Here is a 17,533-nt window from a genome sequence, read left to right on the forward strand (position 1 = left end):
CTGCTGCAATATGAGTCCATTAACTTGAGAATAGAAATCAACTTAAAGATTCTATAAGATATGTTTTTTTAACAAGATTTTAGCGTAATTTTATTTATGAAATTACTTTTACTCACTTGTAATGGAGTAACCATGCTTGTAATAGTGGCAAGTTTATCAAAGGATGATACAACTCCTGTAAATGATGGGGAGCGCTTTATACGCGATATTAGTCTAACAGGAATTGGAGATTCTCTGAAAGAAAAATCACCCATAAAAGACCATGTTGCTGCTGAAAATGAGTATGTACAGTATTGTGTCTTATAAAATAAATGTAAAATAATATAACATTGCAATAATGTTAAATATTTACTACTTTCATAAAGATTATAATCTCTCGTTTTTTTTTTAATTAGAAAAAATGTAATAATTTTTTCGTTATATAATATATAATCTAACAATTATTTAATATCTTTGTAGTAAAAACATCGAACATAGCGCGTTAAGATTGCCGTTGCAGCCATTGGATTTTAAAAAGAATGATGCAAATATTCCAAGACTGAAAGAGATTACTCCAGGTCAAGACTTATTGGAATGGTGTAAAGAAGTCACTAAAGACTATCCCGGTGTTAAAGTTACCAATCTGACGACATCTTGGAGAAACGGAATGGCGTTCTGCGCAATTATTCATCATTTCAGACCAGATCTGATGTAAGTGTTTCTATTATAGAGATTGTCTTAATCGGATATCGTAACTTTCGCAAATCGTTCCATTCTTCGCGCTATCTTTTCCTAGGAAGAAAATGTCAATCAACGACCTTGGCAGTATGCCAGTTATTTTACTCGCGCGTTCCATTAATAAACATTTTGAGATCGTCATTGTTTTGTGTCGATCGGCTTGTGCCAACATTTTGAAGATTATTTTTGACGTCAGAAAGGTCAACGTATTTATATATGTATAACAGCATGTACATCAGTTATTGCAAATAACAATGAATATATAATGAAGGAAGAGTAGACTTTACCACACTTACAATGTATATAAATTTATCTTATTTTATAATGAGAAAAATTATACTTGAATAAATCATGTTGCCTAAAACAATTGTGGCGCTAAAAATAAAACAAAATAAAAAAGGATAAAACGTAGAAGTATTCTATTAAGAAGGCATAAAATTATATCATTTATTTGCTTTGATCTATATAGTTTTAAATGTTTCTTATTAATGTATTAAAAACTAATCATAAATAATCTTGCTACTATTTTATAAATATGATAAAATTTGATTTTTTAAAGCAAATTGGATAATATTTGAAACAAAAATTTATAGAGATATTGATTCGCTGTTACCCCACGATGTAAAAGGCAATTGCAAAAAAGCATTTGACGCGGGCGAAGCTCTAGGTATACCCAGAGTTATAGAACCAGCAGACATGGACATATTAACCGTACCTGATAAATTGGCTGTGATGACATATTTGTATCAATTGAGAGCGCATTTTACAGGCCATGAACTGGAGGTATTTCAATCAAATTCTCTTATATTAATGTCTTTATCCAATGATTCTGTTTCTTCTCTTTGTTTGCATAATGCTATACCCAGCAACTGACAGCATGGTGTGACACTACTAATCCTGTGTTACTGTTTTAATTGAATCATTCTAGGTACACCAAATAGGTAAAACAACAGACGAATCTTCTTACATGATTGGTAGATTTAACACAGACAACAACACAGACGTGAGTGTCCAGTTATTTGGTCAAGAAATTATTAACTTACGAAAGAAGGAACAGATCGATCAGAAAAATAATAAAACGGACAATAACCGACGGTAAATATATTCGTTATGACATTGCATAACTTGCTGCTAGACAAACCAGAAATTCTTAGTCAAAAGATCAAGATTAGAAACTCGCGATTCACTCTTGTAGATCGAATCCATTTGACAACAAAAAGGACGACATCAGCATTGACTCGCTGAAAAATAAGCTGCATTTGAGTCTGAACACAGACAATCAAGATCACGATCAATGTAATAAAGATAAGTCGCCGTCTAGCGTGAAAGAAGTCAAGGATATCATATTGGCCAGCTCGAAAAGCATTCTGGGCAAAGTGTTATCACCAACCAAAGAAAAGTATTCATCGAGAGAGAAGGTACGTAGCAAAACTCAAACAAACATTTCGACATTGCTCCCGATTTTTCAGTCAGACCAGTTGTATATATATTTCGATTCGTAACTGGTGCGCAGCTTTTTTTTTCATTGTGAGGAAATGAGTACAAATTTATCGCAGAGTAAATCCCCACCGAGAGTACAACAAGCGCAGCAACGTCCGATACTTATGACACGCCGGCAATTAACCGATCCGTTCGGCTCCGACGATGAAGAGGAGAACATACAGATAATCGACGACAAATGGTCGCAATCGATCTCGATTACCAAATCGCAAAGCCCGATCCGTGATGTCAGTATACACGAGATTGTGCAGACTATCGCTTTTTACGCAGTCCTCTTATTATACCTCGCTGCATTAACAATAAACCCATAATAAGCGCGCACTGTTGTATCTCTCTCTACTTCTTTTTACCGGTAAAGTGCGTTTTTTTTCTTGTTTTTTTTTTTAACTTTTCATTTATTATTGGCGTGCAAATTTGTAACTGCGCTTTTTTGCCGACAAGTATTATGTCTATGTAATACACGCACTGTATAAAGTTGCATGTAAATGTGCATGAAGAAAGTGCGCATAATGAATATTCCGTGATGTACGAAATGTAGATTTGTACAGGCTGTCTCATAAGCTTTGCATTAAATTCTTTTTGGAAAATATAGTTTTAATCTTCAGTCAAATTTAACAAACATTTAATTTCAAGACTTTGATCCTTCTTAGTTATTAAGAATGCTTAATGTTAAAAATTTAAATATTGCAAACAAGTATCTCTGAAAGATACGAATATTACCTTAAAATATCCTATAACGAAGGTTGAAGTAATAAATAATATAAAAAGAAAGGTTATAAATGTGATTTATGCAAGATTTAATTTCTTTTTTCTTTGAGATTCAAACTTATATTTTTTATACATAATGTCTTTAGAAATTATACAAGAATTTTATATCGATATCATAATTAGGATATTTTATGTGTTGTTTCAATTTTACATTCTTTTCTTTGTACAAAAATATTAATCTAAGCCACGTATATCCATGAAGAAGCTTTACAACAATACCTTGATGCAACCAAGTTTTATCAATACAAGCGTATTAAGAATAGTCTTTTGTAGGATTTGGTAAACTCTGATGGCAGAGGAAGTCGAGGTAGTACAGAATGCCAAGGTGCATCACCACCATATGGAGAACAACGTTCGCAACACGTAATTAATAATACTTGTTCTTAGTATTGTTTTTAATTTATGATACATCAATCAATTTATATTTCTATTTTCTTTTTATATTAGTCATTAGTTAGCCGGCACGAGGAATTGCGAGAGCGTGCGAGACAACTCTTAGAGCAAGCCAGAAACCAGACGAAGCCATCCGGATTTGTTTCCGCCGCGATCAGCCCCGTCGAGGTTCTGTATCTATATAGTATTAAAGAATATTCTGTTAATATATCGAGTATTTCTCGAGGCATACGATTACACGCATATATCTATGTGTATGTAATATATTTTATAGGCACAGAATGACGACGAAAGGCAACAACAATTGCGCGAAAGGGCGAGACGCTTGATAGCGGAAGTGAAAATGGGCGTTGCTGTGACTCCGAGTCAACTGAATGAGGATAACAGCAGTGATAGACGATCGATAGACGATCAGAACAATAGTCCTAGACGTAGCATCACGCCATCGACCCCTGGTGATAGACTCAGTATAAAGGTATTCAAAATGATACGCGTCACTAAGATTATATATAAAATAATAAATTATAACTAAATTAACTCCTTAGTCTGAGTATAATGGAAACATCTTGGGGAATACGAGCGTAATAGACGGTGAGAAGAAAACTGGTTCGCCTTTATATTCCTTCTCCAAAATCATAGAACGAATCTCACCCGATAAAGGAAGTCCTGACAGAACTCCGTATACACTTCGCGGGGTACGTTAACTTAATTTGATTAATTTGTTTAAGTAATAAATTGAAGAAATTGCAATTTATGATATACTTGAAGCAATGTATATATTCTAAATTGCTCATTTTTATTAAGTTTTAATAACGATTTATTTATCCTTTCAATAACATTTCAACATTTTAGTTGGGTAAAGATATGACATCGTATATTCAAAATGAGCTCGAAGCGCTTGAGAGGGAACAGAATCAGATCGATATACAGGCTGGTAAGCTTGAAAAGCAATTGAGAGCGGCCATGGAGAGTGATAACGAAGACGAAACGGAAAGACTGATGTCTCTATGGTTCACACTTGTTAACAAGAAGAACGCACTTTTAAGAAGGCAAATGCAGTTAAACATATTGTAAGTGATTCATTGATTTAAGCATATTCTTTAATAGCAAATTTGATTGGATGCGCTAATGCGCACTGGTGCACATTTTTAAAGGCTATCATACACAAATTACAATATAAGCATAAGTAATTAAAACACATTAAGATAATTAGTAATAATAGTATGAGTTATCATTATTTGTATTGAAGAACAATAATAATAGCTCTTAGTATTAATACTTTTACTTTTTTAATTACTTATGTCATTATAAATTTGTGTACAATAATCTTTATGTACATCAATGTGCACTACTATATTCAACCGAATTTGCTATAAATGTTTTTTATTTTTTGATTGAAAATTGCATAGGCAATATTATTACAATAATCTTTCATTTCGATAAATGAATCTTATCTTTAGGGAGAAAGAAGACGACTTAGAACGACGATTCGAACTTTTGAATCGTGAATTAAGAAGCATTCTCGCGGTAGAGGATTGGCGAAAAACATCCGAGCAAAAAATGCGTGAAAATTTATTATTGGAGGAGTTGGTGTCCATTGTGAATAAAAGAGATGAATTAGTTCATCATCTCGATACACAAGAGAGAGCGTAAGTATGATGAATACATATTAATGTATTATATTTTTCTAGGATTACTATGTTTTATCTTTTGCTTTCCCATACAATTTTCAGCATTGAGGATGATGACGAGATAGAGCGCGATTTGTCTCGTGCTGGATTAGCTCAACGAAACAAAAATTGTGTTGTACAATGAGGAGTTTTATTTATCGTGTTTTTCTGACACTATTATGAAGGTAAATTATTTTATGTTATATAAAGGTATTTCAGAAAATGAAGAAAAATCAAGAATAAAAATATAATATAATTTATTAATCTCATGTATAAAATTCTATTCATCTATTCATTGGTATTTCTTATTGTTCTTAAATCTGATAATCAAATCTTTTAAATTAAATTCATATCGAATTAAAATATTTAAATTATATTAGATCTCTCAGTAAAACAAAATTAAATTTTAAATTAAATTTTGCTATTTTAATCCAAGCATTAATATTTTAATAAGATATACAATTTGTATTGGATTTTTTTTATTTATTAAAATTCTCAAAATGATCTTTTTTTTTTTTTCAAGATAATGTGCAAGAGAGCACAAATTTCTAATCACAAATTTCGTTTTATAGGCATGACCCATTTTGCTGCAAAGTTGCCAAAGAGCCGACGAAATTAGAGATTGGAGAGTTAAGTATGGTGTTTCATGATCTACAAACAGATTATTTTTAGAAACTCATATCTTTTTTATTGTGCATTATAAATGAATCCATTCGAAATAGATTCATATACTTTATTTTTTGCTTTTACCATAAATATACTAAATTCATAAAAAGTTCAAAGAAAAATAAAGAAAAAAGGGAATTCAAATATCAACAAGCATTAGATAAATATTAATCAATGAGATGCATAAAAGCACTTGATTTTTTGTATGCTATTGAATACAAAATGCCGATTATTTCATAGAGTAAGCATTTTATGGCGTGTTTTAAGTGGAATTGTAATAGAATTGTGTGCAAATAGATGAAACAATATGTGTTATTGAGTAAAAAATCATGCAAAACACTTTCACAATTGATAATAGATAAAATAATATGATTTTTCTTTTTTTAACTAAGAGATAAGACACATTTATATTTAGCAAAAGTAGGGCGGACGCAAATGCAAGGAATAAATGGAAAGAATGGAAGTTGGTAATAAGGATATATCTTCATGAGATTCAAGAAGTAATTCATTACAAAGTTATCAAATATTGTACATTATATTATTATTTTGTTCATACAATTTTACAAGTTATTAATTATATTCACATAATTAATAACTAATTGAGGAATATAAACATAATGCAACTTTCAATAATTGCAAATGAACTTGAAACATCTGTGCTTTATGTAGAGATTTACTTTGTGGCGCCAAGATATTTAATATTGAGAAACCAAAGAATTGTGACAATTAATTACTTTGAATCATTATTCGCACGAAAGAAATATTAATAACACATTTGGTCGATCATATCGTGTCTCTCTGTAAATATTTTTGATAGCTACTATCGCTCTGGTTAAAGAGATTAGTCATAGACGTGCGTATGTGTTAAAAGCAATTACCAAGTTCCATAATCGATCTAAATCGATATTTCGCTATCGATTCAAATTGATTCGCGGAGAATAGAGTTATTACAAAAAACGCGCGTTGGAATTATGTCTAGTTTTTGGACTCGTCGTTCTTTTTCATTCGCATATACTCTATTTGTGCCATATATATAACGTTGACATATATTTTACGTACTATTTGTGTAAAAGATTCACAGTGCAGAGGGATACATTAAAGGTAAATAATTTTACTGGTTGTGTAACACACTTTTTTAAGGAGACGTAATAAGATTATTCTCATTAGGACTAATTCTCCTTATGCGATATATTTGCGTGTAAGATACTGCATTGACTGCAAGTATTTGGAATGAAATGGTACGTTATTTTTAAGTGTTTTGGCCGTGAACTGTAACATAACATGTAAAAAGAAAAAAAACTTATTTATTGGCTCAACAACAATTGGCTAACAAAAAATTATGAGAAATGTTTATTATGTTTCCTTTTAGGTTTGTTGGAATTTTTGAGAATGAATTAATAAATATTTATTATCTCTCTAATTTATCTAACTTCTTTCGAAATTGATGATATTGTCTGAAAAAATATGTTTTTCGATATGTGATTGTTCCGTAAAACGGAGAAGTGAATGCAGAATTTATCTATAAAAAGCAATACATGAGAAATAAACATCGAAATCTTCTAAAGCAAAGAATTACGTTATTTTATGGTGGTTTTATAATAAAATTGCAAATCTAATATTTATCAAAAATCGCAGTATTTCACATTTAGTGTAAAATTTTGAAATTTATGGAAAGACAAGAATTTAAAAAAGGAGCGTATGTGCAGATTAAATGTTTTATGTATGTTATGCTAGACAATCACATTGTGGGTATTGTCAAAATTTTTCGCCAAACAAAGACTTGAGCAACATTGTGTATGCGTTTGTCACGTTGTGTCATTCTATCTATAGACGATTTAGCATGACTTTTGTAAGTTGAGAATACGTCATCTCTCTGTTAAATACTCTCTATTCAAATATACTAACACATATAAGCAAGCAATTTATATAATTATTTCTAAAAACGTATGATAATGCATACGTCAAGGACATCGCATGAATGCTCGAGATACTAGAATGATACAATCGGGATACAGCATAACGATCGATTCAATTACACATACAGATGTATACATGTTTTAAACAGATTATATAAAATCATCCTCCTGAAAGCGTGTACAATTATCGAAACATATTTAGAGTATATGTAATTAAAGCTTTGAGAAAAACATTTGGGAAAAATGTTCTCCCTGTTGACTATATATATAATAGTTTAGTTATATATATATACAACATAATTACATTATAATATCTTAAACGATTTTGTATCTTCATCTTTAATTCTTGTAATTTTCTTAATTCTCAAAAGAGATGAATCTCCGTTAAGCTAAAATCACGTAATATCGAGAGCCCTTAATTAAGGAAAGAAAGAGAAAGTTTTTGTACAGCAAAACTATTAAGAAACAAGATATATATCACATTGCTTCGTAATATCTACTCTTGTTATGAGTCGATCATTACGCGATCTCGCTAAAGTCTTATCCTAAAGTCTTAAATAAGATTGATATAAGCCAAACTCATATATACTGGTCCCAATTGATTTATTCGCCGTTGAATTCTAATTTTTCACGGTTGTGTAAACGCAAACAGGGGATTACATCGTTTCCGAATAAACGATTTAGCAATAATTTATTATTCTAGTGCCTATGGATACTCGTATGTTTATAAAACCATAGTACACTGGATCGATTATAATTTATTTTACCCTGTATTACTACGAAGTAATACTATAATTGTAAAAATAATCGTTCTTGCCAATGCTGTAGTCTTGTGGAGAGACGCGCTGCTCTTTATTTTACTTTGCCGATGTTAATTATAATACTGTATGTGAGAGTGCGAGCGAGCGAGAAAAAAAACGTATCGCGCAACATTCGTCATTAATAAGGAAAGACTTATATAAGATACCGCAGAAAAAAATAATAAATATGATGTTGATGATACCACGATCGATGTGATACTGCCGTTTTATTTTTATTATAACAATAAAGTTTATATATCTGGAATAATCCTAAGGCTTTTATATTATGACGTAATTTCTTAATGTAAGAAATGTCAAATGATGAAATCTTCTGTCACTTGATGTTTTTTACAATAAGAAATTACGTTATAATATAAAGTGAAAAATACTTTAAATAAGACGGCGCACTTGAAGACGAAAATAGATCTAGTCTTAAAAAATTAAAAGGAAAAGACAGAATATATAATTGAGATACAATTTTATTAACGGATATTTTGCGATGGCAGTGACGCTATGTACACACATCATTACATGTTAATGCGATATGAATGACTATTTGTCACTTCCGGGTTTGATAACCGTGACACACTTGGTTGACTATATAAATATCGATTGCGATCTGTACATTACACGAAAAGTTACAAATCTACTATACACTAACCAATAATAACAGTATATCTTATCGACTTATTACGTTTCTTTGAAATTTCATAACGAGATGCTTTATCGCAGATCAAGTTTATTGGCGATTATAAACTCATCCGATTATATAATGAGATGAGTTTTTTCCAGAAAAAAAAATATATTCGAGAATAATGGTATTGTACTATCGGTTCGCAATCTCTACCATTAAACTTATCGCGTAACGATCTTAATTAAATAACAAACAATACACTCGCAAAATTATTGCGCTCACTTTCAATTACAAATTCTTTGACGACTTTGGCATTGATGATCTTCCTCGTTAATATTTAATTAAAGTTTCGTACAATAAGTATATCATGGTAATTGCAAACAACAGAGGGAAGGGGACGCGTGCTTATTATTTTCCTTTATTTTGTATAATTCAATAGCATTTTTCGATAACTATGTAAAAAATCGGTTACGTAGTTCATATTTTTTCAACATAGTTCGAAGGGAAAAGACCAGTCTTCCCTTTCAGTCTTCCATGCCACCAACCACCCTCATCTGAAAAAATATTAATCGATTAACATATAAAATTACCCTTTTTTAATGTAGCTAGATATAATATAATCACACTCAAACAATTTTTAACTTGTAACAATAGAAATGAATAACACGAAGGGCTAGTCTAGTAAAAAATCACGCACTATACCAATATGTTTATATACTCTATATTTCTCTCTTCCTCTTTTTATATTATCGATCAATTTATTATTATTTATTATAAAATAGTCACATAGAGATTATATCAACTCACGTTCTTTGAGTACTTCTACGATGTCGCCTTCCCTGAGGCCTAACTCGTCGAGATCTTGCGGCTCGTAGTCGTACAAGGCTTTGACTTTTGGCAAACTCGGTGGTGCAGGTTTCTGGGGAGGCATCTTTCTATTAGCTACCGCATACGCGATATTATCCTCCTTTCTTCTTACGCGGTCCAGCGCGTCGTTAGTTTGCTTGATGTTCCATTCTTGGGATGTTTGCATTCCTTTATTGTGATGACCAGAAGCGTTATGTTCGCCGTTGAGAGGGGGTAATTTGAATCTTGTAGGTTCGTGCGGTGGCGGTGGTTCCGTGGGTGGTGGAGGAAATTTGAGCAAACCTTCAAATTATCCGAAGAAGACTTATATATTTATACAAGTGAGCTCAATATACAGGATATACAGGTTTTTGGGGAAAATACGTATTTTCTTGAAAAATGTCACATACCAAAGTTGTAGGGTGATTTAAAAAACGCATTACATAATAGTATTAGTATGACTTTGAATAGTGTTATCAAGGTGACGTAAAGATTACCTTGAAATTTTTAGATGGAAACTCCCATTTTTCATTGCATATTTTTGTAGCTTATCTCGAGAGCTTTTCAAAACACTATAATGAAGTATTTTTCGAGTTATTTTATATTTTATATCAAAATATGTCAGAATAAGATATAAAATAACTCGAAAACTACTTAATGAAAAGATACTTCATTATAGTGTTTTGAAAAGCTCACGAAAGTAAGCTACAAGAATATGCAACGAAAAATGGGGATTTCCATTTAAAAATTTCACGGTGATCTTTACGTGACCTTGATAACGCTATTCAAGGTCATACTAATACTATTAAGTAATGCATCACTTAAAACTCTACAACTTTGGTATGGGACATTTTTCAAGAATTTTCCCCCAAAAACGCTTGATATGGGCGCTCTGTTACATCCTGTATATGTAAAATAAGTAGTTCTTTTCTGACAACTTGACATTTTCTTAATTTAACGCGCCGCGATTTTTATTCATTCTGTAAAGATTTTTTTTTTAATTTTTACAATCTTACACAATCCATGCACCTTTTCGCGCATTTCAATTATTTGAAGATATTTCTTCGAATCTTGCTCGTCGAAACTTACCACGTGGTCCGGTATTGGGATTGATAAACATGCCCATCACAGCAATCTGCTTGTCCTGTAGCTTGTTGGGATAGTTTGTTCCGTTTCTCATATCCCTTTGAAGCTGTATAGGTTGAATGTTCGGACGATTCGGTGGAATGTTTGGTCTACCGTTTAAAGTCGCTTGTGTAGAAGTCATAGATCTCACGGCTGCTACCGGACGAAGAGGGGGTCTATCTGTCGTGATCGCGTGATTATTCCCAACTGTGATTGAAGTTAAATCGCGTAGCTTCGGTGCTGAACGAATCGATCTCGACATGTTATCATTGTGCGAACGAACAAACAATGTCGATCGATCCGAATTAGGCTCTGAAATAGAAACGGTATCTCATTACTTGGATCTAAAAATAAGAAATGTAATTATATATTTTTTACGTATTATATGTGGAAAAAAAATATATATATATTTATTCGTCGATATTTTGATATTAAATATCATTGATATTAAATATTAATAATTTCCATAAAACATAAAAACTCACTTGTTGTGTTTGGTAATCCTGGACCGATACTGACGTTGAGAATTTTGCCGGACGGTTTTAAAATCTCCTTATCGCCGTAATCGGTTTGCGTGAATTTTACATGCCTCGTTCCACCGCCACTCCAACCTTCCTTCTTCACTTTAAATTCCAAGCTGAAAAGGAAATAGATTTATGAATTTTATTTCGAGCATAGAATGCACTATATAGGTTGTTAAGGAAAAACCATTCAATATTTATATGGTAGATATAGGACACACCATATTGAGTAAAAAAACCTTAGTAAACATAGGTCGAAAGCTCAACTGTTTCTGAGATATAAACATTTTTGTATGTTAGCATCATGATTGACTTACTGGCTTCTACGTGTCGCGTGCGATGTTTACCTCAGTGTTTATAAACCGCGTTCTCAATGTTTTTATTCAATTTCCATACATACTTCATAACAGAAAATTTCACCGGCGTTCAGTCAGTTGTCAGCACCCTGCGATTGCGGATCTATTTGGTGATTACACAATTACAAAGTATCGTGCTGAAAATGTCAGCGTATTAAATGAAGTGGAACTGTATTCTAATAAAGTGGAACACCTTTTGTAAATATCGAGATAATGTTTAAATCTCAGAAACGGTTGAGTTTTCGACCTATGTTTACTAAGGTTTTTTTATTCAGTATGGTGTACTCTATTTATCATAAATATTGAATGATTTTTTTTTAACACCCTATATACGCGGGCCACGCTAATTTAACGATGTACAAAATTTGAAAAACAGCCTTACTCATTGCTAAATTTAACATTCAAAGGATGACCAATGTCCTCGAGATATTTTTTGCTGAGAACAGATAGAAATTCCGTCTTAAATACCGATTCTAATAAGCTGGCATAATCCTCCCTCGTATGAATAATTATGAAATTATCCTGGAATGAAAATTATTGTCAAGGTATATTCGCGACTATTATATGATATGTATATATACAGAGATTAGCATAAAGGGATAATTACTTGCAGCGTGCTTAGTGACACATGGCTAATCTGATTAAATGGAAGCTTTCTTTTAATAACTTGCACAGATTTACCCTTTTCGGGACCTTTCTTTATTTGCTCCCGGCCGATTAAATAAAGATACTTCCCGGTGAGGATGAGATCTCGCCTGCACATCTGTTACACAAATTATTTGTTCTAAAATCTTTAGTTTGCCTTAATCTTAATGCAAAATCCAGTATGCTATGTTATTAAGTAGATCTTTTCAAGGTAATATTTTTGTAGAATACAAGATATCTCTAAATCTAAATTAAAGAACGCTCGAGTCGTTCGACGAAATTGTCGGGACTTTCACCTTGAATCTTCTGTCATATTTTTTCACGACCTCGGCAAAGAACACTTTTTCCCGTCTTCCGAGCAGACTCATTGTCTGCGACTTGCCTTCCAGCCCAATGTAATCACCCACGAAATTTCTATTCAGACTCGCCCGTCTCCGCTCCTTATGACCGAAGAGTAAATTAGCGGCTTCCTGTTTCTGTTGTTGCTGTCTCTTCCGGGCAAAGTACTTTTTGAAGGCTTTCTGTATAACTCGCGCATACATGTTGTACTTCCGGTCACGAGTTTCCTCCAGCATGAAGAGCTAAATAGATAGTATTATTTACTCATTATCTATTCGCTGAGCTAAATTTAATTCGAATGTGTGTTTTTACCGAGTCTACGAAAATAGCGATTAATGATAGATTTTTGACCAAGGGAAACTTACGGTTTCGGGCGCTTTGATGAATAGCTTCGATCTGCCGAGCTGATATTGCGATCTGTCGATATGAACACTCCCCAATATCCACTCTACGCCCTGTTTCTCTTCACCGGGCCAACGAGGCCGGGTTTCTTTGGTGAGAATCGCATATCTGTGTAGAAACTTGGCAAACGTTCGTCTATAGGCGAAGCCAGCCCTGCGTACTCGAATATTTTCCTTCAGACCTAAATATTCCACCTAGATCGCGGAAAATTGTGTGATTACTATCGTACTCTGTGTGTAATTCATCGCCGCGAGGGTATCGAATCTCGGATTCAACCGCTTTGAAACTCTTTAAAAAGTCACAACTCTGAGTATCCGCTGGGTTTACTTGGCTAAAATTATCTAGACGATCAATTTAGCTGATTATTATCTCGATCGCGAAATATAACGTCCACGTAATACGTTTCCGTTAGAACATCTTTCTGTGGGCGCGTATTCTACTCTATTAAGGTAACTATCATTCTAGCGCAGGCTGTAATGTGAAAACTATGCCGTATTGACTTTCTCGAACAAAATTTCAGCGTTATTATCCGAAGGAGGAGGGAAAAATATGTTGTCGGCTTTACGTGTAATCGCTCTGGCATAGTTCATATCGAAATATCGTATCATCAAGTTAATTGAGTGAACTCAACTAAGGAAATTTCATTAATTAATTCTTGTTTCCTCATTTTTCTCAAATTATCGATTTTTGTCCGTTTTGTTTCATATTTTTTATAAATATTTGCGATCTTATAGATGTTGTCCATGCATGTGATTAATGTTTATATATTTGAAATATACAGGGTGCTCCACATCAGATTAATGAAACTTCAGGGTCTTATAGGAAATCAAATTTGGAACAAAAAAGTTCGAATAAACATAGGTCCGGAAACGATCGTTAAAAAGTTAGAGCTAATAAACTTCAAAAAATAACTTTTATTGATGATTTTTAAAAATAACTTCAAAACTTGAAAAAAAGTAACGGAATAAATATAATGAGTAATTAAATAACAAATTCAATTACACCAATTTTATTTAATTCTGATAAGGCGTCCAAAAGAAAATAAGCTCAAAACAACAAAAAAACAGAAACTTGAAAAAACCACCTTTCGATGATCTTTGTGTAAACATTACATTTGTAGTGCAAACATTGCAAATGCAAACATAAAAATGTTCTTATTAAATTTTGATCATAACTAATTATTTATAGTTTATTAGCTATAACATTTTAACGAAGCGTTTCCGGACCTATGTTTATAGGAACTTTTTTGTTCCAAATTTAATTTCCTATAAGATCCTGAAAGGATCATTGACCTGACCTGGAACATCCTGTAGAATCTTCTCTTTCTCTCTCTCTCTCTCTCTCTCTCTCTCTCTCTAAGCAAATTATTATATACCTGATGCTTGACTCTGAGATGATCCCAGTCGCGCGGCTTTTTCGTCTCATTCGGCTTGATGCATCGAATGTAATGCGGCGTGCATTTCATCAGTTGACCGACCAAGCGACTCGCTTGATTTCTGATTTTACTGCCCGCGGTGGTTGGTCTGGACTTGAGAGTCTTCGTTTTACCGGTGTCCCGCGGGTAAAGTTCACGCACCAAGGAACTTTAAAGATGTAAATATCATATTTTTTCATATGTTTTCAGATATATCTATCTTTTACACAATATTATATAACGCATCGAACGATAATTTCAAACATTTCACAGAAATCGAAGTAAATGAAAAAATACAAAAAAAAGAATTAATATTGGCAGGTTTTCATTATGACATCGATTTGATCAGAATCTCGGAAATCTGTAACTTCTGGTTATACGTGACTTGCGCGACATTTTCCGCACGTAATTCTTACGTAAATAAACGCGCGTGATTAGTAATTAAGCGAAGATTACGTTAAATTATTGAGGAGTTTACATAAGAGCGCAACGATTTTTAGCAGCCGAAGATTTTAGTAATCAGTTGTAAATGTTAAAGTGCAATGAATGTAAATTAATTTCCTACTTCATTTATTCACTTTATTCGGATTATCGAAAAAAATGTGGAATAAAATACGATTAATATTCCATATTTTTCAGAATTAAATCCCGCAAAAGCAAGCTTCAACTTTCTTTCATGTTATTATATAATATAATATTATAATATTTACTAATCTCTCACGTAATCACACATAATGTTTTTTTTTTTTTTCAATCTTATGTGCTCTCGTTGTGAAATATTCAATCAAAGAAAGAAAAGGAGAGATAGTACGGATTAATTAATCATCGTCAAGCGATAAGTTATTCGAGCTTGTCTAGCTTTTGGAGTAATTTGTCACATATTGTATAATTGACAGTTAATGTAATCGCTTACTTGGAGCTGGTTTGCATCAACTCGATCAGATCTAAGAAGAGGACGTCCCGGTTCTTATCGCAAAATCCGTCGACGGAGTAGGACACCGCACCGGCATAATGCAAGATTGCGAAACCATCGCTGATGTCTTGAAAGTGGCCGTGTTGTTTGGCCGCTCCTGCCAGTTTCTGTGAGATTCATAACGATATAATTTCGAGACTATTATTGGCCATAAAATGTATCGACGTCCGGTTTTGGGACAAGATTTCATACCTTCTTCAAGTCGACGTCGGCGCCCGTGCTACCGCCGTGTAACGTCGCGCAAACGTCATCCAGTACTAGGAAGAGACCAGGTGGCCTTTTACCCTCGAGAAGTTCTACCACGATGGCGTTATTAAAGTACTCTATCGGCGTCCATCTAATGTTCTCGGAAATGTATTAAAATATAAAACAAAGAGGGTTTCGATTCTATTCAAGATACGCAAGACAAGATTTATTCTCATGAAAATCTCAAGATTTTTTTTTTACAATACAAGAACAAATAATAAGTTGTCATCATTCATCGGTATTTGCTACAATCATTTCTCTAATTAATAAAGAGCGTATTAATTTATAGACACTCCATTAATGTGAGAGAGGGAAAGAAAGAGATGTCGAAAAATGTAAAAAATCTGTGACAGATGCGTCACAGATTGCTCGAGTAATTGAAATTGTCGATCTAACTTTCGTGGAAGGTATGCGCAGGTTGCGAGGCACGCAAACAGCGTTACGTCGAAAATACGGGCTTAATTGCGTGCCGGCGGTAACACCGCGTATATCCCGCACGTACGAGCGATTTATATCTCGTTTTCTCGAGGCGATAGAAGGGAAAGGCGTAGTAATAACGCGATGGCCGGGCGCTTTTAAAATCGCTTTCCATTTCAGCTCATTGCCGAAGGTGCAACCGGAGAACTCGCCGGTTGCGGCCAGCGAGAGAACTGGTCTCGTCGCGGCTATTTCAACCCTTTCCCCAGACATCCTAGACGCTTGTTTCGCAATAATCCATCTATCCTGCGGTGTTTTCCTCATAGAAAAAAACGTATTTTTTTCCTTTAAATAAAAACAAATTTTGTTTTTTTTTCATTATTTTATAAAATATATTATTTTTCTTTATATTTTTTTTTGTTAACATAATAAAAAAACTAAAGTTCTTATATTTTCAATTAATTTCTTTTTCGGAAGTAATTTTAATGGAATAATGATATTTTTGCGGCAAATTACATCAAACTCGACATGATTCAGATAATTTTCAATTAAATGCGTAACAAAAATTTTTATTAATTAAAAATAATAATTACGTAACTATATAGCCAATTGAAATGCAAGCTATATTTAAAATAATAATGGTTAATTAAAATCTGTCACCTAAAAAGTTAAAAATAATGAAAAATCAATTTGCAATAATCAAAATATAAAGATATTAAATATCTGAAAAAAAACAAAATTTAAAAAAAACGAGGCTTGTTTTTTTTTTATTTACATCTCTAGTCCTACGACATTCGCATAATTATTACGTGTTAAGATCAAATGCATCCCTTCATATCGTGAGAATTCACATCCATTATGGATCTTTTGATTGTCCGTGCCGGCTCTTCTTCACGGTCACGCATAATTATACGCGATCTTTGCCCCGAAATTGGGCTTACCCGAGATCTTGCTCTAAAGTAGACAATTTCTCCGCCCGTCTTTGTCCTCACAAACGCGATTCACGGTCAAGTTTTTTTACTCGGTCTAGTTGCGATCCGATCGCGACACGCCGTCGCGGTAACCAGAAGTGGCACGATTTTTTCGTCGTGGCCTTTAGTCGAGTTAACGACTCTTTTTCATGAGGCTTGACCTCTTTTGATTGATGGACACTGTTTCCACCTTGATTGTTCTTCGGAAGACCGC

At 33.2% G+C, this 17,533-nt stretch overlaps 2 protein-coding genes across 3 annotated transcripts in view; one reads left to right on the forward strand and one right to left on the reverse strand.

The window, feature by feature from the left end:
• The window catches only part of LOC115243811 (EH domain-binding protein 1), a 10,340-nt gene extending 3,289 nt beyond the window's left edge, over nucleotides 1-7,051 (forward strand). Inside the window, exons 7-20 of one of the 2 annotated variants that reach the window (XM_029821052.1) lie at nucleotides 146-281; nucleotides 460-690; nucleotides 1,311-1,500; nucleotides 1,646-1,812; nucleotides 1,913-2,135; nucleotides 2,274-2,444; nucleotides 3,259-3,348; nucleotides 3,433-3,546; nucleotides 3,653-3,853; nucleotides 3,924-4,073; nucleotides 4,231-4,448; nucleotides 4,839-5,027; nucleotides 5,112-5,233; nucleotides 5,621-7,051. In XM_029821052.1, coding sequence (XP_029676912.1) covers nucleotides 146-281; nucleotides 460-690; nucleotides 1,311-1,500; nucleotides 1,646-1,812; nucleotides 1,913-2,135; nucleotides 2,274-2,444; nucleotides 3,259-3,348; nucleotides 3,433-3,546; nucleotides 3,653-3,853; nucleotides 3,924-4,073; nucleotides 4,231-4,448; nucleotides 4,839-5,027; nucleotides 5,112-5,193 — 2,162 coding nt within the window. In that variant the 3' untranslated portion in view covers nucleotides 5,194-5,233; nucleotides 5,621-7,051. The remainder of the gene's footprint in view (nucleotides 1-145; nucleotides 282-459; nucleotides 691-1,310; nucleotides 1,501-1,645; nucleotides 1,813-1,912; nucleotides 2,136-2,273; nucleotides 2,445-3,258; nucleotides 3,349-3,432; nucleotides 3,547-3,652; nucleotides 3,854-3,923; nucleotides 4,074-4,230; nucleotides 4,449-4,838; nucleotides 5,028-5,111; nucleotides 5,234-5,620) is intronic. The other variant, XM_029821053.1, reaches the window with a different exon arrangement.
• A 1,840-nt stretch (nucleotides 7,052-8,891) lies between these two features.
• LOC115243819 (unconventional myosin-If-like) lies at nucleotides 8,892-16,038 on the reverse strand. Its single transcript, XM_029821067.1, has 11 exons — nucleotides 15,878-16,038; nucleotides 15,626-15,792; nucleotides 14,674-14,881; nucleotides 13,262-13,492; nucleotides 12,854-13,138; nucleotides 12,520-12,675; nucleotides 12,295-12,434; nucleotides 11,521-11,672; nucleotides 11,000-11,347; nucleotides 9,872-10,213; nucleotides 8,892-9,618 (listed from the first exon to the last, which is right to left on the reverse strand). Exons 2-11 carry the CDS (start codon nucleotides 15,640-15,642, stop codon nucleotides 9,542-9,544), a joined length of 1,956 nt encoding a protein of 651 aa, XP_029676927.1. The 5' UTR covers nucleotides 15,643-15,792; nucleotides 15,878-16,038; the 3' UTR covers nucleotides 8,892-9,541.
• Between the last annotated feature and the right edge of the window lie 1,495 nt (nucleotides 16,039-17,533).

This window comes from Formica exsecta, unplaced genomic scaffold, assembly GCF_003651465.1.
Source record: "Formica exsecta isolate Colony F162 unplaced genomic scaffold, ASM365146v1 scaffold735, whole genome shotgun sequence".
Lineage (NCBI taxonomy): Eukaryota > Metazoa > Arthropoda > Insecta > Hymenoptera > Formicidae > Formica > Formica exsecta.